A 21,923-nucleotide genomic window follows, 5' to 3' on the forward strand; every position below is an offset into this window, starting at 1 on the left:
GACTTTTTCAAGCAAAATTCACAAGGCTATAAGCCTTGTATACCTTTTCAAGCAAAATTCACAAGGCTATATAGCCTTGAAGACTTTTCCCAGCAAAATTCACAAGGCTATAGCCTTGTAGACCTTTTCAAGCAAAATTCACAAGCCTTGTAGACTTTTGCCTTGTAGACTTTTTCAAGCAAAATTCACAAGGCTACAAGGCTATAAGCCTTGTAGACCTTTTCAAGCAAAATTCACAAGGCTATAAGCCTTGTAGACTTTTGAAAGCAAAATTCACAAGGCTATAAGCCTTATAGACTTTTCAAGCAAAAGTCACAAGGTAGACTTTTTGAAGCAAAATTCACAAGGCTATAGCCTTGTAGACTTTTCCCAGCAAAATTCACAAGGCTATAGCCTTGTAGACTTTTCCCAGCAAAATTCACAAGGCTATAGCCTTGTAGACTTTTTCAAGCAAAATTCACAAGGTAGACCTTTTCAAGCAAAATTCACAAGCCTTGTAGACTTTTGCCTTGTAGACTTTTTCAAGCAAAATTCACAAGGCTACAAGGCTATAAGCCTTGTAGACCTTTTCAAGCAAAATTCACAAGGCTTATAGCCTTGTAGACTTTTTAAAGCAAAATTCACATAGACTTTTTCAAGCAAAATTCACAAGGCTACAAGGCTATAAGCCTTGTAGACCTTTTCAAGCAAAATTCACAAGGTAGACTTGTTGAAGCAAAATTCACAAGGTTTATAAAGCCTTGTAGACTTTTTAAAGCAAAATTCACAAGGCTATAGCCTTGTAGACTTTTTAAAGCAAAATTCACAAGGCCTTGTAGACTTTTTCCAGCAAAATTCACAAGGCTATAGCCTTGTAGACTTTTTAAAGCAAAATTCACAAGGCTATAGCCTTGTAGACTTTTTCCAGCAAAATTCACAAGGCTATAGCCTTGTAGACTTTTTCCAGCAAAATTCACAAGGCTATAGCCTTGTAGACTTTTCCCAGCAAAATTCACAAGGCTATAGCCTTGTAGACTTTTTCCAGCAAAATTCACAAGGCTATAGCCTTGTAGACTTTTCCCAGCAAAATTCACAAGGCTATAGCCTTGAAGACTTTTCCCAGCAAAATTCACAAGGCTTTAGCCTTGTAGACTTTTCCCAGCAAAATTCACAAGGTAGACTTTTTCAAGCAAAAGTCACAAGGCCTTGTAGACCTTTTCAAGCAAAATTCACAAGCCTTGTAGACTTTTGCCTTGTAGACTTTTTCAAGCAAAATTCACAAGGCTATAAGCCTTGTATACCTTTTCAAGCAAAATTCACAAGGCTATATAGCCTTGTAGACTTTTCCCAGCAAAATTCACAAGCCTTGTAGACTTTTGCCTTGTAGACTTTTTCAAGCAAAATTCACAAGGCTATAAGCCTTGTATACCTTTTCAAGCAAAATTCACAAGGCTATATAGCCTTGAAGACTTTTCCCAGCAAAATTCACAAGGCTATAGCCTTGTAGACCTTTTCAAGCAAAATTCACAAGCCTTGTAGACTTTTGCCTTGTAGACTTTTTCAAGCAAAATTCACAAGGCTACAAGGCTATAAGCCTTGTAGACCTTTTCAAGCAAAATTCACAAGGCTATAAGCCTTGTAGACTTTTGAAAGCAAAATTCACAAGGCTATAAGCCTTATAGACTTTTCAAGCAAAAGTCACAAGGTAGACTTTTTGAAGCAAAATTCACAAGGCTATAGCCTTGTAGACTTTTCCCAGCAAAATTCACAAGGCTATAGCCTTGTAGACCTTTTCCAGCAAAATTCACAAGGCTATAGCCTTGTAGACTTTTAGACTTGTAGACTATAGCCTTGTAGACCTTTTGAAGCAAAATTCACAAGCCTTGTAGACTTTTGCCTTGTAGACTTTTTCAAGCAAAATTCACAAGGCTTTAGCCTTGTAGACTTTTGAAAGCAAAATTCACAAGGCTATAAGCCTTGTAGACTTTTTAAAACAAAATTCGCAAGGCTATAGCCTTGTAGACTTTTTCCAGCAAAATTCACAAGGCTATAGCCTTGTAGACCTTTTCAAGCAAAATTCACAAGGTAGACTTTTTCAAGCAAAAGTCACAAGGCCTTGTAGACCTTTTCAAGCAAAATTCACAAGCCTTGTAGACTTTTGCCTTGTAGACTTTTTCAAGCAAAATTCACAAGGCTATAGCCTTGTATACCTTTTCAAGCAAAATTCACAAGGCTATTATAGCCTTGTAGACTTTTCCCAGCAAAATTCACAAGGCTATAGCCTTGAAGACTTTTCCCAGCAAAATTCACAAGGCTATAAGCCTTGTACACCTTTTCAAGCAAAATTCACAAGGCTATAGCCTTGTAGACTTTTGAAAGCAAAATTCACAAGGCTATAAGCCTTATAGACTTTTCAAGCAAAAGTCACAAGGTAGACTTTTTGAAGCAAAATTCACAAGGCTATATATAGCCTTGTAGACTTTTCCCAGCAAAATTCACAAGGCTATAGCCTTGTAGACCTTTTCAAGCAAAATTCACAAGCCTTGTAGACTTTTGCCTTGTAGACTTTTTCAAGCAAAATTCACAAGGCTACAAGGCTATAAGCCTTGTAGACCTTTTCAAGCAAAACTCACAAGGCTATAGCCTTGTAGACTTTTGAAAGCAAAATTCACAAGGCTATAGCCTTGAAGACTTTTTGAAGCAAAAGTCTTGTAGACTTTTTCCAGCAAAATTCACAAGGTAGACTTTTTGAAGCAAAATTCACAAGGCTATAGCCTTGTATACCTTTTCAAGCAAAATTCACAAGGTAGACTTTTTGAACAAGGTAGACTTTTTAAAGCAAAATTCACAAGGCTATAGCCTTGTAGACTTTTTGAAGCAAAAGTCTTGTAGACTTTTTCCAGCAAAATTCACAAGGTAGACTTTTTGAAGCAAAATTCACAAGGCTATAGCCTTGTATACCTTTTCAAGCAAAATTCACAAGGCTATAGCCTTGTAGACTTTTCCCAGCAAAATTCACAAGGCTTGTAGACTTTTTCCAGCAAAATTCACAAGGCTATAGCCTTGTAGACCTTTTCAAGCAAAATTCACAAGGTAGACTTTTTGAAGCAAAATTCACAAGGCTTATAGCCTTGTATACCTTTTCAAGCAAAATTCACAAGGCTATATATAGCCTTGTAGACTTTTCCCAGCAAAATTCACAAGGCTTGTAGACTTTTTCCAGCAAAATTCACAAGGCTAATCGCTGTAGACTTTTTCAAGCAAAATTTGACAAGTTCACTCGTGAAATTTTGGCTGAAAATATGTACAAGGCAATTTTGCCTGAAAAGTGTACAAGGCTTAATTATAGCCTCATGAACTTGTGAAATTGTGCCTGAAAATCTGTACAAGGCACAGTACACATTTGTTCACAAGGCATTTGTAGAGTTCTCTATTTCAGGCTAAATTTCGCCTTGTGTACTTGTCAAAAAATGTGGCTAAATTTTCGCCGAAAATGTGCACAAGGCTAATTCCAATCATCGAAACAAAATGACACAAAGAAGCACAAAATTCATTTTCCACCAATGTATTTATTACAAACCATCTTTTGTGTTGTAGGGTACGTACGGTGGTCTTCTCAAACTCAAAGACAACGGTAATAATAAGAGAGATTTACAGTAGTTAAGGCTGTCACATCAAGCCTAGATCAGATAACACCATGAAGTGAATTGTACACACCATGAAGTGTAAAATAAACACTAAAAAGGGTAGAATTAACACCTTGTAGTATCTTTTTTACACTATGAAGTGATTGTTAACACCATATAGTGTTTTATTAACACTGAAAGCTACGGTTAATGGTGAGATACAGCTTCAAATTTTCTTGTAGACTGACCATTTCAGCTCTTGATGAATCTTCCACAACACTCGTGATTTACTTTTGAAAATACCAAGGCTGTAACTCATCTTTAACACCAAGAAGTGTGAAACACCATGAAGTGTATTGTAAACACTACACAGTGTATTGTAAACACTTCGCAATGTATTGTAAACACTACGCAGTGTATTATAAACACTACTCAGTGTATTGTAAATACTACGCAGTGTATTGTTAACATTACGCAGTGTATTATAAACACTATGCAGTGTATTGTAAACATTACGCAGTGTATTATAAACACTACGCAGTGTATTGTAAACACTACACAGTGTATTGTTAACACTATGCATTGTATTATTAACACTACGCAGTGTACTATAAACACTGTGTATTCTTACCACTATGAAAGTGTATTATAAACACTGAGGTGTTACTACCGATTAAACAAAAGGTGTATTAGAAACACACTGAACTTGGTTTTTTCAGCACTGTGAAGTGTATCTTGAATTTGTAAAAGTGTATTATTTACACCATGGGGGTGTTACTACAGTTTAATCATCTGTGTTATCTCTCAACAGTTCAATATGCTAGGCTATAATGTTAAAACCAGTACATATGAATGTACAGTTAAACTAAATATCGTTCAGAAAGTGTTGCCTGTACAGTGAGGTATCATTTTTTGTTTAAAGGAAACACTGAATACATGGATTATTCTTATAAAAACAATCTTAGCAACCTCGGTGACAGTACAAGCAACAGTTTCTTGCTTTTCTAAAACTACAAAGACAGAGTGCAAGGGTTAAGGCATCATTTTGATTATTATTATTAATGTTATAACTATGTACAAAGTGATTTTAAATTTCCATGACCTATGACCTACGTATGAACTTTAACCCTTCCACTCTGAACTTTTTTTTTTTTTAAATCTCCAGTAATGACTGTTCTACAATGACTGTACAATGTACAAAAAATTCACATTTTAAAGTGAGGTTTATGTAATTTTTTTTTGTAATTTTTAAGTTCTAAATTAACTGAAAATTATGGCCTTAAATTTCTACATTACACTCTGATTAATTACACGTGCATAGCACCCATCAATTAAAAAAAAAACTATTTATACAGAAGTTCAAGAAAAAATATCTTTCTTCATCTTTTAAGTGAACACATGTAGCCTGGAATATTAGTCTATGAATCTTAGTGATACAGTGGAAAACAAAAATGACTTGCAACTCGTCTTGCAATAACTGCCGTATTTATCGGGAGACGCGCCAAGTATTTTTATGGCAGTCAACATACTGGGTAGTTTTCCATTGTTTTCGCAAGCCCTTTTGGGAACTTTTTTGAGCCAAATCTTCAGCTAGCCATCAACCCCATCTCTCTATCTGAAGGAGACAAAGCCAAAGCCAAAGCCAGAGCCAAAGTCAGAGCCCAAGCCATGGTTTTCAAAAGGGCCTATGACGAACCATTAGACCTTATCACAAATACCCCGTACACACGCTTGCGCAATGGGTATTTGAGAAAAAAGTCTCTGAAAATTAACCAGTATGTCTGCTGCCACCAAGTGTCAACATGACTCCCATTGGTTACAGACAAAGCAAGCGTCTTTCCAATACTTTAAAACCACCCATTTGTTTATGTGACTTTTTAAAACCTTATCACGTTCGGCGTTGAGATCCCCCGACAGTCAACTTAAAAAATCATAAAAACACCACCCATTGGCACTGGATAATTGCAAACATATAGAAAACTGCCCTTCAATGCATTTTCCACACCAAATAAGACTATGGCATGGTTCCACCAGCAAACTCATACTTAAGGCTACTTAAAAATAAAAACCCAGAAAAAACACTTCATTAAAATACTGATAGAAAAATAAAACATGAAAACAGGAGGGGCAAGAAAGAAGCAACAGATTCCTAGGTTTATCCACATTGTTTCAACGCAATTACATTTTCTTGTCTTCAGATGGAGGATGATACAGGTTTTAAAAAAAAAAAAGAGGAAAAATAGAAAACCGAAGTAAAATCTGAGTATGACACGTCTTTCTTTGGCAAAGAACAAATAATGTTTTCCAAGATTAGATGAATATTGAACTAGACTACAATAGCTTTATGAAATCATTCAAGCAAAAATATGTTCATAAAAAGTAAAATGTTTATCGGTAAAAATTTCCAAATATAAAACAATCAATGAAACGATAAACCGAATGAACGAATGAATAAAACTGGCATACAATAATGTACTTCAAGGAGTGTGGGAAAAGTTTTTAAGAGACCAACTGAGTTTAGCTCATATAGTTATATATAAGAACTAGAGGGCGCACTGCTGATGCTGCTTGCACAAGACACGCGCGCCATTCTGTACGCGCCTTGATTATGAAGTACTCGTGGGAGTTTGTGTTCATTGAACGCTACGCAATGCTGTTTTGTCAACTTACAAAATGGCCACACAAACACGCTGTGTGATGCTGTTTTGTCAACTTACAAAATGGCCGCATGCGCGCATGCTGGGCTGCTTACATAGGCCAGTGCGCCCTCTAGTTCTTATATATATCTCTATGGTTTAGCTAAGGTATCACAGATGACATCACAATGGTAAAAAACATACAGTGATAGTCCATTGATAGACCAAAGCTGATATAGATAGATGGATTGCACGTAGCGTCATTGATTGCCATATTTGATGATATCCAATGGGAAAAGTACGCGCGTGTGCTCGCAATGCGCATAAGTCTCAGTCAATGATAGCCTTGCACGCGTGCACATTTCATCAAAGATAGTTGTCAATAACGTCATGTGCAATCTATTGACTTAAAGTGTACAGTCAAACATCAAATTCATCTCATGCCACATGAAACTTAAAAACAGCATTTTAAACAATTTTCAACGCAAGGTTTCTACCCTGTTTTGGCAAATTAAAACAGCATATACATGGAAATCTTTCACAATGCAGAACTTCAGGGTCTACTTTCAGAAGGTACATTAAACTCAAATTTATGTCTGACTTTGTTCCACTGTGGGGGGAAAGCGGGATTTTATACGAGGGATAAAATGAACAATGTGTGGCTGTTCAACCCGGATCTAACAACAATTCTCCATTGTGACTTGGGCTCATATTTTATACCTCAGTGCACAATCAGGTATTATTCAAGTGACACAGTAACCTCCTCTTGCATTGTTCAATACATCATAGAAAACTGAATAGGTATTATATCAACGTCTGCTAGTAACAAAGGAACTAATGACAAATCTTCATTCATTAAAAAAATGCATTGTTTACATATCAGGTTACTTGTTTATCACATACACCACCGATGGTTAATTGGAATTGAGCCAAACATGATTTGATGTATTTTTTTTATCGCTGTAATAAATAATTGAATTTTTCATGTTAAACCCTTAAAAAATGTGGTCGGGATCCTGTTGTTTTGTCGAGAATCCCGACGAGCTCCATTGGGATCCCAAACACATTTTTAAAAGGGAAGAATACACCAATCAACAAGTCAATCTACAACTCCTGTCCAATCAGAGCTCGCCTAGAATTCTACATAAAAAATTGTATTTCAGTGTAAACCGCATATTTAAGGAAGTGGCTGTAATTGCATAAAACAAATGATGCATGAAAAGCAAACAATTTTCCGCGAACTTAACTGCAAAATGATGTGTCCTCATGTCTGTTCATGAAGCTAAATACATGTGGCACAATTTATTTTCCCCTCAGAATATGTAGCTTGTTTCACATTTCTAGCTCTGGCCTCATTGAGGTCAAAGGATGACCTATTACTGGCTGTGGTGCAAACCATTGTTTGACCTCAGCAAAGGCTACTGAATCAAGTGATCCATTTCTAGCATTCTCAGTCGCAAATGGTTTGGCAACAACAAATAACATTCAAACCATCATGATGCAAAGTAGATTAACGCAACGTGTCTTTACTATGATCATTATCCCCCAAGATTCTCTACTTCCATTCTGTTAAGTTAATATTACAATCTAGATTTTAAAGAAAAGAAAACAAAAAACGGGATCTTTTTTTCTTATAGAGGTCTGAGATTAACAAGGCGAAAAGGTACAGAAGATGAACTTTGGCAATTGTTGAAGTTATTTGCAAGGACCATAAAAAAAAACTTGTCATTTACTGTGACCAAAGCAACGGCATGCCTGCATGCAAAACTCACTGCTTCTTCCTTTTTCTTAATAAAACTTACAACTGTTTTAAAAAGAAAACCCAACAATGTACAAGTCACTTTAAAAAAATTCCAGCTAGAAAACAAAGGTTAATTTCATTGGCATTTTTTTAAAACATTTAAAATCTTCAGACAATAAATAGCGTAGCCTTTTGCGTAGTGGCTCTCGTTATGACTGGCTACGTTAATATGTATATTGGAAACCCAAAACAGTTTGGAATATGTAGAGAATAAATAATTGTTCACTATTTTAGCTGCATTTGTGTAAAGTACAGCTTCACACAGGATATTGTTTAGGAAAAATATGCCATTGGTTTTTTTTGTAAATTTAACAATAGTTTCAATTTCATAGCTGATAAATACACTTTTTGTCTTTAAACTACATTTCTTTTCTGTCAAAGAACCCAGCTTTTGTTTGTAGAAGAGTTCTTTGTAACAAATGTTCATATAGTGAATTGATTGTTTCAAGATCCAATAGTGCATTCTCATTTCATTTATCCCACAATGGTTTGAAAATCGATTTCGGCTGGTAAGATGTGAACCAATGCTAAAACACAGTCGTTCACAACTATCACCAATACTGCTCGCTTAAAATGACAAAACTTGATGTGATAGTTAAAATGAGAACCCTTCAAACTGTTTACATGGTTTGATTGAGGTTTCGCACTCAAGTCTAATCTATCGCCAGTAATTCATTTCAACCTATAAATACTTGACTTTTTTGTTTCTGAAAAAAAAAAAGACAAAACACTTCTGGGTTAATTGGATTCAATGAATCAAGTTTGGTAGTAGACGCTAATTAGTTAAAAATGGCACATTCATTGATAAACGATGTGTGTCACACGCTGTAACAGATATGTTTTTTTAATCTCGTTTATGTGCACTCAATTAGCGAGTCAAATTGTCGTAATGAGACAAGGAAGATGTAAATGATGCCATATGACCTTCACTTGGTTTAATGTTTTGCAGCTGTTGCAAGAAATCAACAGAGTGACTTTGATATGATAAAAGAGCCCCTGTTCAAAAACCTTGATCATAATTGTGATTTACTTTCAGAAATTCCACAAACTAAACATTTTTTTTTTTTTTTTTTAAGGGCAGAAAATGCATTGCGGGATGTGAATATATTGTCCAATAATGGTGCATTTTGGAAGCAACAGCCAAAAATCATTGGCAGTTAGAACCCCCTAAAAAATACAAACAAAAATTTAAAAATAAAATCAAATAAAACCATAATACACACTTAATATTTCTCTCGGCTTAGTATTGTACTGCATTTCAAAAAAAAAAAAAAAAAAATGTTGACAAACCAGATCTGAAAGGCAATGTTACTGTTGTTAATTTTCATATTTACAAATTAAGAGATGACATATTGGTTGGTCTCGACAATAAGCAACTTATCAAGTAACTATGTGGTTTTATCAAAACTGAAATGAGGCAAACAGCCAGTCTTGAAAAATTAAAAAGCAAAATGCCTACACTGTTTTACATGCACGCATTACTTGAAGACGCTTTTTTCCCTTTCTAGTCAATTTTCAATATATACAAGAGTATCAAACACTTAAAAAATAATGGCACGTTGTTTTAAGAATAAAAATAAGCTGAAAAACAGATGGAATACGTATGTGTGACAATGAATACACCACTCCACCAAAAAACCCAAATAAAAAAGCCATGTCATCGTGTCTGAAATACTTGTAAAAACACACGTACAAACGCACACACACACAGAAAACTCTATACGGTAAACATTAGAGTGATGGGGGTTACACGGATACAACATCCTTCCATCTTGGAAGATAACAATTAAGTTTGGATTCAGGTCTTCAAATAATCTCTTAGAATTCTGGAACTACTATTCCATTTAGCAAGGAGCATTAACTTGTAAAGTGTTCATTTTGAAACTCCTGAACACTAGGAACAAACAGACGATTGTGTTTGACCAAATTCATTTTCCCGCTCTTTTGTTTGGGTTATAATTTAAAACAGAGAGCTTTTTCCCTTTGAACAATTGTTCCGCTGAGCGTGACTGACATGTTTTGGGTTGTTGAGTTTCTTTCTTCTTCAAATAACCCTGAAATGATGAAGTGTTAACAAATCTTTACCCAAACCTCCATGAAAGTGCGTCGTTAGTCTAAAACTTGGCTTTTTCATACAAATGAACTCCGCTTCAGTCAAAACAAAGGTCGTTAAACATTTAAACCACAGATTATTTTGTTTGGTAGGCAGTATGCAACAGGTAATTCATACCCCCCTTTTCTCCCAATGTCTTATTCAACTCATTTTTACATAAATAATTCCTTGTATAAAACGATTTGGCAAAACAGACAAGTTTGCGTAAATATCTAATACAGCCAGCAGAAGGTGTATTTCATTGTTTGGCAAAATAGTTTCAGGAAATAAAGGCATACTTCTGTTTTGGGACAATTCTTGTGTATAGAAACCATTAACTCTCATGAAAGAGCTATGAAATCAAAACAGGCTACCGTTATCTTTGCCTTCCCTACCAGTAAGAAGAATAATATATACTCAACGGCAAAATCAAGTATCTGATCTGGCGAGAAGGCCTCTTCGCTGTATATCTCCACATATTTTTGAAGTCCTCAGGGGAGGTGGCGGGTGGCGCCTAAGATTGACCAGATTTTAGAATCAAGTCCGCCATGTAAACAATGCTATTTCATATGACCACCATACATTTAATGGTCTTTTGAACTCCCACTGGCGGCACAATTCAGTTTCTAGAGAATCTCTCCGGCGCGATATATCAAGAAGCACAGAGGTCCACATTAAGAGAGCAATGAAGACTTGAAAATGTTTGTTGCGCAGAACAAAAGCAGACTTCGCAGAGAAGAACAGTCTTGTGAGAACAGTTGGTCAGACATTGCGATAATACAAACATGGCACATAAGGAAAACTATAATTGATTCTTGACGAAAAGTCCGCTATCTTCTCACTTGAGAAAGAAGAATGTCTACGTGTATATTTCATCTATTCAAAATCAGTTTAAACATGGAGGGAGGCCATCTTTTTTGATTCAGAATCTGGTGAAGCAGCGATCAGTCACTGTTTTAGGATGAATCGGTGGCACAATCAACAATCACAACTCTCCGCTCGTTCCTGGGGAGCGGCGTCACGACGCCCCCACCACCTCACCCCCGCTGGCTCGGCCGGAGACGTGCTGGTTGGCATACTGGGTCATACTCGGGTCATATATAGAGTGGGGTTGGGTGTGAGGGGGTAATGGTTCCCCACCGTAACCCCCTGTCTGGGATATGACCTGCCGTAGACTAGCAACCTAGAAAGAAAAGAAGGAAAAATTATGAGGAAAAGAAGGAAAAATTACGAGCAACAGATACTGCAAATATCTTTTGTTATAAATCGATTATTAGCACAACATGCTTATAATAGTTTTTCAAATCTCCTTGTACAATGATTGAAACGATCTTAGTTCTTTATGACAATGCCAATAGAAGTGCCCTTTAAAAAATTAAAATGGCCTTTCAAAGATCTCCAGGCCTGCAGTCAGCATTAGTTGGACTAGCGTTTACTGAACAGCTATGCTTTTAGCTACTGGGCAATCTCGGTGGTCTAGTTGGTAAGACACTGCTCTAGAGTTGCAAAGGTCCTGGGTTCGAATCCCAACCTGGTAATATGCCTGTGATTTTTTTTTTCACAGAGCTCGGGAAAGCACTGACTATACAGTGCTCACACACATCGGTGTATTTGGGTAAAACAAAGTTAAAAGATATGCCTTCCTTTCAAATTCTGCAATCCAATCCCAGTGTTGTTAGAATTTCATTTGAAGCTTTTTCCATTTTTACAATGAGGTTCAAAAACAACAAAAGGCGCCAAGATCTACGGATGGATTGGATTGGATGGATGGATTTTGACTTCGAGGAGGTCCTGGGTTTCCATATCAGTTCCTCCTGTGATTAAAGACAGTGGACACTATTGGTAATTGTCAAAGACCAGTCTTCTCACTTGCTGTATCTCATCATATGCACGAAATAACAAACCTGTGAAAATTTGAGCTCAATCGGTCATCAAATTTGCGAGATAATAATGAAAGGAAAAAAACACCCTTGTCACACAAAGTTTGGTGCTTTCTGATGCTTGATTTCCAGACCTCACATTCTAAATATGAGGTCTCAAAATAAAATTCGAGAAAAATGACTTCTTTCTCGAAAACTATGTTACTTCAGAAGGAGCCGTTTCTCACAATGTATTATACTATCAACAGCTCCCCATTACTCGTTACCAAGTAAGGTTTTATGCAAATAATTATTTTTAGCAATTACCAATAGTGTCCACTGCCTTTAATTCATTTACTTTAAGTCAAGAAAACAACGGTGACAGATAAGAAGAAACAACAGCAAGACTGGGAGCAATAAACGATGGGACAAGACAAGGTGGAAATAACTTGCAGAAAGAGTGAAAATGAAATGTGAGGAGGTTTTCAAAAAATGAGGAATAACGAACATTATGATTACAGATATCGATCATGATAATTTTGTTTAACTCTAATGATTCTGATTACTGTTATTAAAATAATGTTGATGATGATGATGATGATGAAACAAAATGACTGTATAGTTTATGAACACACTGATGCTTTTTAAGATATTTTTTTTATACAAACAAAAACTGGAACATGACTGGGCAACAAACAAACAAACAAACAAACAAACAAACAAACAAACAAACAAACAAACACACACAAACAAACAAACAAGCAACAAACAAACAAGTAAACAAACAAACAAACGAACAAACAAACAATCAACGAACGCACAATCAACGAACGCACAAACAACGAACGAACGAAGGAACAAACGAAGGAATGAACAAACCAACCAACAAACAAACAAAAAAACAAACAGACACAAAGATTATTTTGGGATCAGGAACACTAGTTGATCTAATAAAATCAGAAAAGCGGATCAGTAAAAGCTGGTCATTCTAAACAAATCACAAAAGCTGACTGTGTTAATAACGATGAGGATAAAAGAAACAAAACAAAAACTAAAAACACGCAGACAAAGATTACAGAAAGAAAATGACCCCTGAAGGAGCTTACAGCGTACGAGTGTGTGTCAGTAGTGTACCTGTGACTGAACGTTGGCTCCCACTTGACTGGCCATGTTGTAGCTGTCTCCGTTCTGTAGGTTCATGAATGACCCCTCCTGGCTCACCATCTGACCCTGGGACGACATGTAACCACCTGAACCTGTCGTGGGCAAGGAGTAAATAAAAACCTTCTTAGAAAAATGTACGAAAACTGCAAAAGAATAACAAGAGTTCTCTACAGGGTTAAATTTTGTCTGGGGGCAAACCAATCCTGCACGATCGCCGAATTGCGCAAATTATTCCTGATTTTGTTCGGGCGCCACATTTTTTAAACGGGGGGTATTCGGTACATTGAGAATTTTTGATAGATTCTGCTAACAGCCGAATTCTGCGCTTACGATCACCATTCTCCGCTTAAATGCAAGCACCAAATTTCTGCGCTAGTTGTGTTTGAGTAGAGTACCTAGTAATGTGGAGTAAGCATGTGTACAAACCAAAACTCCCAACTAACTTGTGAAATAAGCTTGACATCAGGGGGGAATTCCCTGCTTCTGCAGGCGCTGATTCTTTGCTTACAGTTGTCAGAACCATGAAATCGGGTACTGTTCCCCAAATCCAAGCTACTAAACTTAACTTACCCTGATTACTACCATTGCCTGTAGGTGTGCTGGGTGCCGATGGAGGCTGACTCTGATTGCCATCGTGTTGTGACGTTGCTACAGATACTGCGGCGGCTGCATTCTTAGCTGCATATAGATTAGCCTCTTCCTGGGCCTTGCCGATATTCTTCTTATAGCGGATTCTCTTGTTGCCGAACCAATTTGAAACCTGTATAAAGTAGAAACAGGCAGAGGAAATAAAACATCACTTTTAAGTTTGAAGTATGAGACCAACTCATTTTACAACGCACCATGTAATCGTTTACACGATGCTGTGGCGCAATATGCTGCCAATCAAACCTGGAATACCAGAGCGAACCCCTTCTCTTTTCGATAAGTGCACTTGGTTCTTGTACAGAAGTTACACATCACACGGGACCAACGGCTTCACGTCCCATCCAAAGGACAAATCATCATGGATAAGTGTCACAACTGGGACTCGAACCCACATCCTGCTGATCAGAAACACCAGAGTTTGAATTCGGTGCTCTTACTCACTGGGCCAAGACACGCCACAGGGAGGATGATTTGGGGGGGGGGGGTTATATTCCTTACCTGTGCAACCGTTATCGCACACTTCCTTGCAAGTTCTTCCTTGGCCTCTTCACTGGGGTATGGGTTGCTCAAATGTGAGTAAAAATATTCATTTAGGATCTCTGTGGCTTGTTTACTAAAATTCCTTCTTTTCCTCCTGAGAAATAAAAAACACACAAAGAAACAACTTGTTAAAGGTTTTGTGTAATGTTTGTACTAATACAAAAAACACAATTTCTACAGAATTACAATAAGCTTTCACAGTTTTAAGATAAATGAAGGTAGAAAGCTTCCCTTATTATTACTTGCCGAGGTGCTGTAGTTTTTGAGAAATTGGTAAACCAATGCACCAAAGTTGTTTTGCGTGAAGTGGCATGTCGAATGGCTTTGGCTGTAGATCCTAACAGTCGTGTCTGGCATTGACTTCCACCTCTGGGACCCTGGTGCGAATCCACTATGTGGATTGGGTTTTCAGTCCCTACTAATGACTGTGTGGGTTTTTCCCTGGAATATTTCTCTGGGGTTTACCTCCCACAACTGAACTTTCTTCATCATCTTCTCTTCTCTTTTGGCTCTTATAAGAGCGATGAGAATATTGATCCAGATCCAGATCCAGTCAAGTTAAGACTGAAATATCTGTCCTTAAAAAGTCCTTACCTTGCGTCTAGAAACCTGGACCTCAGAATCATGACCGCCTCACACGTGCTCTGTTTAAGCTGAACCTGAATTGCGTTGAACTTTCTGTGGATGATGTTGACCATTCTCTCGATCTCCTTGGGCGCGATCGGCCGCGTCCGACTCTGTTCTCTCAGGAGATTCATTACATGTGTTGTGAACTCGTTGCATGCCTGCTGGGGGTGGACAGTGAAGAACCGGTGGGGGAAAACAACCAAAAATATCAGCTGAATTAAATAATTTTGATAAATATAAATATAACTGACTTTAACTTGGAAGGGGAAAAAAATGAACCAAGTTATTGTTCAAATAGTCTTCGATGTTTAAAGTACTGATTTAAGCTCAGAAGAATGATCTTATTCATTGATGAACCATTGGCATTAAATTCAACCTTTATACTTCAAGGAGAAACATATTCTAGTGGATTTTCTTCAGAACACAAGAGGGCGGTATACATAATGGACTGTTAAGTGGATTCTCAGCCCCTCTGGGTTTTGATTGTACTACAACTAGTGATTTTAGTTATAGATTATAACCTTTTCATTCTGTGCAGTTTTATACATCTTGTGTCACAACCAAAAGATTAATATCGCCCAACCAATTCCATGTAAAGTTAAACTTGTTTAAGATGACAGAAACATGAAAAGATGCACGGTCTCGCAATTAAGACATTTTTGCACCCAGCAGGAGAGTTAATTAAGGGCCCCTTAGCTGACATTGATTAACCCACCTGCTCGTATTTCTCAAGCTCTGTATGATAGATCTGCCTGATCTGTGCTAGTTTGGCTCGGTAGTCCGAGTGCTCGATGGCGTTGTCGGGTTGCCCCGGTCCGCCTCCAGACGCCGCTGCTGCTGCGGCCGCCGCTGCTGACCCACCGCCCTTCTCCGGTCCGGCGACGCCTTCTGCGATGAGCATGTTGTCAAGACGCATCAGCTGTGGATCGGGAGGCTCCTCCTCTTGTGCACCTCTGATACTAAGAACTGTGTGATGAAAGAAAGAAGAAAGAAAAATCGATTAAGAAAGAAATTATGAGCGGTTGAGACTTGTTACTCATCAGATTGTGCAACTCTTTTTGCTAATCCGACCGTTGAATGATCATACAATAGTTTGATAGGATAACGACACCGTTCCAGCCTGGAATGCGATATCAAAGACTGAAAGTGTCTGAACTGTACTGAGTTATATCTGTTGACAGTTTCTATCGTCAGTTTGTAGAATCGGCTGTTATCTAGTTCAGCATGGTCAGTCAACTACCTTCAAGTTTTGGTGTATAGTACTAAATACTGTGTGGATGGTCTACACTACGGAAAACAACTGTAAACTCAAAACAGGGTCTGAGCAAATACCGTTTACATCAATTCAAACAACAGTAAAATCACCATTAACTAAAAACAAAGACATTTAAAAAACAAACTCACAAGTGAGACTTCCAAAGTTGTAACAACCCGTTAAATCAAACATTGACAAAACAATTCCATATTTAAGTTACATGACGCTGGCTTAACAATCCACGGGTATGTTCGATTGATCTCTACAGGTATAAACATGACCAAGAATGCATGCACACAGACTTTTAAGATCCCAAAGAAGCTGAGTACATATACTACAAAGAAGAGACGACGCAAACACCATGTATGTACTCAGGGCATTGCTCACATTTATTTAATATCGAGTTTCAGCCATGTTTGCAGCAGAAAATGAAATACAAATAAATCTGTGTGTACAGATTGTATCAAAAGAATACTACAATAATGCTTGCTTTATGGTTGTGTAAGTACACAGATCAGAACACACTTTTTCAGTGCAACACCAAAAGCAAAATGATGATTTTTTTCTTCTTTTCACTTCTGCTGTAACCTTGGCCAGTTGGGCTTCATCAACTCATCTACTGCCCTCTTGTGACGTTATTGGAATCCCTCATAGACTGGCACTATTATAACATACACACATTGTGCAGAAAAGTAATGGGGGACCTGATCAAAAAAAGACTTCATCTAATTATGTATGACGCTTTTCAATAAAAAGTCTCTTTGTGCTGAATAAATTGTCTTTTCTCTTTGAAAACATACACCACATTCACAATGTGTTTATGTGTTATATATTATATGTCACATCATGTCACGAAACATGTCAGTCATCTTCAACAATGCATCTGAATGTGCCATATCATTTCATACTGCGTCATGACATGTCACAATGTGTCACAATGCATCACTGTGTATGACAGGTCCTGTCACTTTCTGTCACAACACTCCTCCCAAACGTGTCACAACAGGTCACGTCTGTCATCATCCAAAAGTCCCATATCCCTAGTCTCATCATGGTTTCTAAATAGCCGTCATCCATCATGTCCTATCATGTCACACATGAATCCTAAGGCTGCATCTCCCTTTAAAGGGTTTTGATACTATTTGTGGAACAAGTTTTTGGCCATGACATAAATCCCTACTCTCTTTGAATGAAGTAGTACATGTATGCATAGAAGCAGAAATGATGTATGTAATACTTGCTCCAGCCATAGCACAGAACCACACTGAATCCCCATCATGCCCCGCTCCACACTCCTAACATTGTACACAATTTTTACTTAAAATTACACAAACCCAAACCACAATATCCACATAGTTGGCCCATTTAATACCTCATCCCAATCTCACTAACAAATCAGCATCATTTTATCTGGAGATTGTGGCATAAAAACCACAATTTGAAATTATTTTGGAATCACCATCCAGAGTTTAATAGCTAAGCTCAAAGTAAGAACGAGACAAAACTGGTTTGTATTAGTGGACACATGAACTGAACTTTTTAGCAGCCATTTTTTTACAAACCAATATGGGCATGGTTAGTTCTGGCTTCATTTTCCTTGCTTCTAATATATTTTGTACAAAATGTGCAAACAGAATAAACTATAAACTTACAAACATGTGTAAAAGTAAACAATTTTGGGACCCTCGGAACAATAATCACAACACACCCTGTGAATTGTGTTCAAAACAAAAAGTGCAATACAAAGACGTTCCTCCTAATTACACACACACAACTTTTAACTCCATTTCCCCAAAATCGTTGACTCTGGTATTCCGCAAATTGGTACGTTGGTCCCCCTTTCTCTTAATTTGCTGTGACCTAAAGCTGTGGTCAGGGGAGTTGAACAATGAACAAGCCTTCTATATCAGTACCTTGCTTACAGTGTAGTGTGGGGCCATTGACACTGAGTAATGGGCCAAATATTGGCCTTGTGACCCCGTCAGAATGCAGGAGCGTTTACATCTGCTGTGTATAATGCACATGTAGGGACCCCTGTACGGTCACATGCAGTTCAAGTTTAACCATGATTAAAGGCACATTATACAGAGTTGTAACAGTAAATAACTCTCGTTGTATCCCACATTTATAGGCCTGCCACCACAACTTTAAGTTCAATAAGTATCGATTAATTTGAACTTTTTTTTAAAACAATTTTTTGCAGTGGGTGCATTTATTTTGAGATTGAAACAAAAAAATACACTAGACTTTCAGTTTTTGTCAGGTACAATCTAAACAAACCCAAAAGAAAAACAAAATCAAACTAGACATTTAGTTTTTGTCAACAATCTTTAAGGACAAAAACAAAATAAATGAAATAAAACTGCCATATAATTTATATCTGTCACATTGCCTCTGCTTTCAACTACTGCACATGATGAAAAATGAAAGGGGAGTGCAGATACCATTCATCATCTACCACTATGGGTCACATGATGTCAATGGGGCCAATCCCATAGCTGTCAGTATATCCAGCCGTTCAGTCTCCGGTGAAGTCCCCTACGCCAAGGAACTAGACTCAAATCCGTTCCTGGGCTGGAGGCCCCCCCAAAAATTCAAGAGACAATGCTCCCCGGCCCACACACACACATTAGCACTTTCATTCAGAATCTTAAAAGAGAGACAAGAAAATAAAACCCCGGCGAATGATTTCAAAAATCCTACACAAATTGTTACAGTTGCCACTCCAAAATCATCATTTGCGTCTCAATATTAGCATTCAGTGTGCAAAATAAGTTCAGTTAAAAAACTTTTGCTGTGTAAAACTGCTGGACGAAATCGTTCCCTGCCCTCCATTCCAGTTGATATCCTGATGAAATTGAAATTTTGATATTTGAACGAAAATAATACATCCATTGCAGGAAACAAGAAATATGTGGGCAAAACAAACACCTTATTATCAAACTGTCTTCTTATACGCAACAAAAGAAAGAAAAAAAGGTGCAGAAGAAAAAGTTGGACTATAACCTTCGGTACAATTCCCTGCCCACTTACATAATTTCCATTCATGCGTATAAATCCACAATGACACAGCAGCTGAGCCCACATCCTAAAAGCAAAATCCCTTCCTCCATTACGCCTTATCCCTGATTAAAACTAGGCAAAGTCTGAACTCCACCCAGTGCGGAAACCCACCTAGTTAAACCCACCCAGTTCACTAAGGCGAGACATGCTAATTTGCTAAACCCACTCCAGCAATCTGGCTGTCAATTCCTCTCACACGTTAACTAACCTCGTTACGGTGTCCTTAATACTATACAGCCTTTGATATTATTTTGACATGTTGCTGAAGCAATCTCACTTGACATGGCGGAACTGGCCGACAAGTCACCACAACTGGTAAATGATTCCACTCATTTTACTCAAAAAGCCCCCCCCCTCCCATCCCGGTTTCTTTCCAATAGTTTGAAGTTTGAAAGATTAAAGAGCCACATTTGATTGTAAATTAGGAGACTTCAACATATCTAATATTAATTCTCTTGCATTTGTAAGAAGGTGACACAAGAAAATACTACAAACATTACAGACCTCTTAGTGTTTTTTTGGGGGGAAAAAAACCCCCAAAACTTCACTCTAACTTTCACAGGAAAAAGTCCTGGTACAGCAGCAACTTTGATTTGAAAAAGTGTTGTTGTTGTTGTTGTTGTTGTCAACAAATTTAGCTAACTTCAAAACAACATACCTTAAGACTTATTTGTGCAACAGCTATCATTGTTTATGCCACACCATCCGTTTGGCTCTAGTCCAATGCCGATAACACAGTGGTACACACTTGACACTCTATATGAGATGGCAAGTGTGCATGTTGTTATAAACTTATAATGTCTGACCTTATTAATCCAACTATCAGCAGAGGTCATGATCGACTAACTTCTTAAATGACACAAGCCTATGACTCAAAAGTAAGGGCCGTTAAAATTGGTTAAGAGTACTGGAGAGCTGTTGATGTAGAAGTGATACCTTTTGAAGTAATGTAGTTTAAGAGAAGGAAGTAGTATTTCACCCTAAATGTGAATTGCAGAAAGGCTTCAGAATTGAAGACTTTCTCAGGCATCTACAAGGATGTTTTTTTGTCCTTTCATTACTTTCTTGCAACTTCGGTACCATTTTAAACAGATACCATTCATGCGCATTCATCTAATTTTTTGAAACAAATTTCTGGCTATACTATGAATCTTTCATTTATTACATGAGTAATCAATGATTTGTTTTAAAAGAATTTTTTGGGTCATTTTAATAATTGAATGAGAGAGAATGAGATGTGTTGATAATCAAAACCAAAGTATAAAGACAATCAATCACCCTGAGATACAATATGTTTTCTTTTCATTGAATTTCCTTCGACATCCAACTGATGTGCAGGCACAAATAACAGGATAAAAAATAAAAAAAAATTGGAGAAAAAAAAAAACCCAAAAGCTATAAATTGCGCAGTAGAGAAGAAATGTCAGTCCGTGAAGATTAAAAATCACACCAATATTAATAAAATCATGATACTTTTTCTTAAAACTGTCCAATTTGGAAACCGATAGGGAATTTTTTTTGACTTGTGGTGGTAGTCAACAATGTGACAGTGTTCTGAGAAAATGTCAGTCACGCATGCAAGAGGTAGCAGTAGTGGCAGGCAGGCAACACCATCAGTCTTAGTAAATACAAGTCAACCAGGAAAGACAGATCCAGGGTGGACTTTTTTCCTCATTGGAAATGACAGGTAAAGTGTCAGGGATCAAATAAAGATGAATGGGTCCAACCAGTTAGAAGCTGTGCCGAGATTGATTGCACAGCAAGACTGGGCAGTCCTCCTGCTTTTTTTTTTTTGCTTTTTTTTCCTCGCTCCTTTTTTTCTTCTCGTTTCCCTCCCCGACCCCTTAAGTATGTTCAGATGCAATGAGAAAACCTACGAGGTGTGTTGTATGTGTTCCGTTTTGGGGGGTAGGCTAATAGTGTTACAAATACAGATGGGGAAATAAAACAAGAGGCGACACAGAGCGGAGTTTTTCTGATTGGAACGGCATCGAGCTCAGCTACATCAGTGTCATCTCTCGACCAGCTTGATTCGCTTGGTAAAGGGCTTTATAGTGTTACAGCCAGTGGTATGGTGTCACGGGAGCTAGCTGTTTCTATACTTGTTATAACTCAGAGTGCCTCTGACTGTGAGTGTATGAGTGCTTAACGGTTGGGATTAATTGGAAAACCATGGTGTATAAGACTCGTTCGTTTGTCAGTTGAAACGAAAGAAGTTTGGAATAAAAAACTTGTAATGTCTTTCAAGATTTAGACCTATCGAAAAAATCTACTGAGATTACCCAAATAAGTATTAAAATTTATAATAATAATTTATGTTTAACGTTATTACAAATGAGGATGTATAGTAAGTTACAAAAAGCTCAACTCCAACTGTCACTTAGGAATTACGGTACGAATCAATCAATCAAAATCCATCTCACACTAGTACATATAAGAATGTTTTCTTTTATAAAATCGACAGCCGTTTAGAAACTTCCAACACCAGTAACAAAGTTTATTTAGTCTTGGATCAATGATGGGTACAAAATAAGCGCCCAGTTGAAGTTATGAGAGGGTTGTTTGGTACATGTACCCCCGCCACTTAGCAGGTGTACAGGCCGACAGGGGTAGATGAATGCCCTTCATCCTGT

General features: G+C 37.5%; 1 protein-coding gene across 1 annotated transcript; it reads right to left on the reverse strand.

The window, feature by feature from the left end:
• Positions 1 to 3,528: 3,528 nt before the first annotated feature.
• On the reverse strand, positions 3,529 to 15,936 carry LOC117302946 (pre-B-cell leukemia transcription factor 3-like). The gene is made up of 6 exons (XM_033786944.1): positions 15,688 to 15,936; positions 14,940 to 15,133; positions 14,304 to 14,439; positions 13,728 to 13,917; positions 13,128 to 13,249; positions 3,529 to 11,317 (listed from the first exon to the last, which is right to left on the reverse strand). The coding sequence occupies exons 1-6, from the start codon at positions 15,886 to 15,888 to the stop codon at positions 11,153 to 11,155; spliced, it is 1,008 nt and encodes a 335-aa protein (XP_033642835.1). The 5' UTR covers positions 15,889 to 15,936; the 3' UTR covers positions 3,529 to 11,152.
• Between the last annotated feature and the right edge of the window lie 5,987 nt (positions 15,937 to 21,923).

This window comes from Asterias rubens, chromosome 19 (genome assembly GCF_902459465.1).
Source record: "Asterias rubens chromosome 19, eAstRub1.3, whole genome shotgun sequence".
In the NCBI taxonomy this organism is placed as follows: domain Eukaryota; kingdom Metazoa; phylum Echinodermata; class Asteroidea; order Forcipulatida; family Asteriidae; genus Asterias; species Asterias rubens.

Excerpts from the sequence above, each read along its gene's own strand:
- LOC117302946 (XM_033786944.1), bottom strand. The coding sequence starts at position 15,888 with ATGCGTCTTGACAACATGCTCATCGCAGAAGGCGTCGCCGGACCGGAG. Across the intron at positions 14,440-14,939 it reads TCCAGGTTTCTAGACGCAAG|GAGGAAAAGAAGGAATTTTA; the intron begins GTAAGGACTTTT and ends TTTATTTCTCAG. Across the intron at positions 11,318-13,127 it reads GAGCCAACGTTCAGTCACAG|GTTGCTAGTCTACGGCAGGT; the intron begins GTACACTACTGA and ends TTTTCTTTCTAG.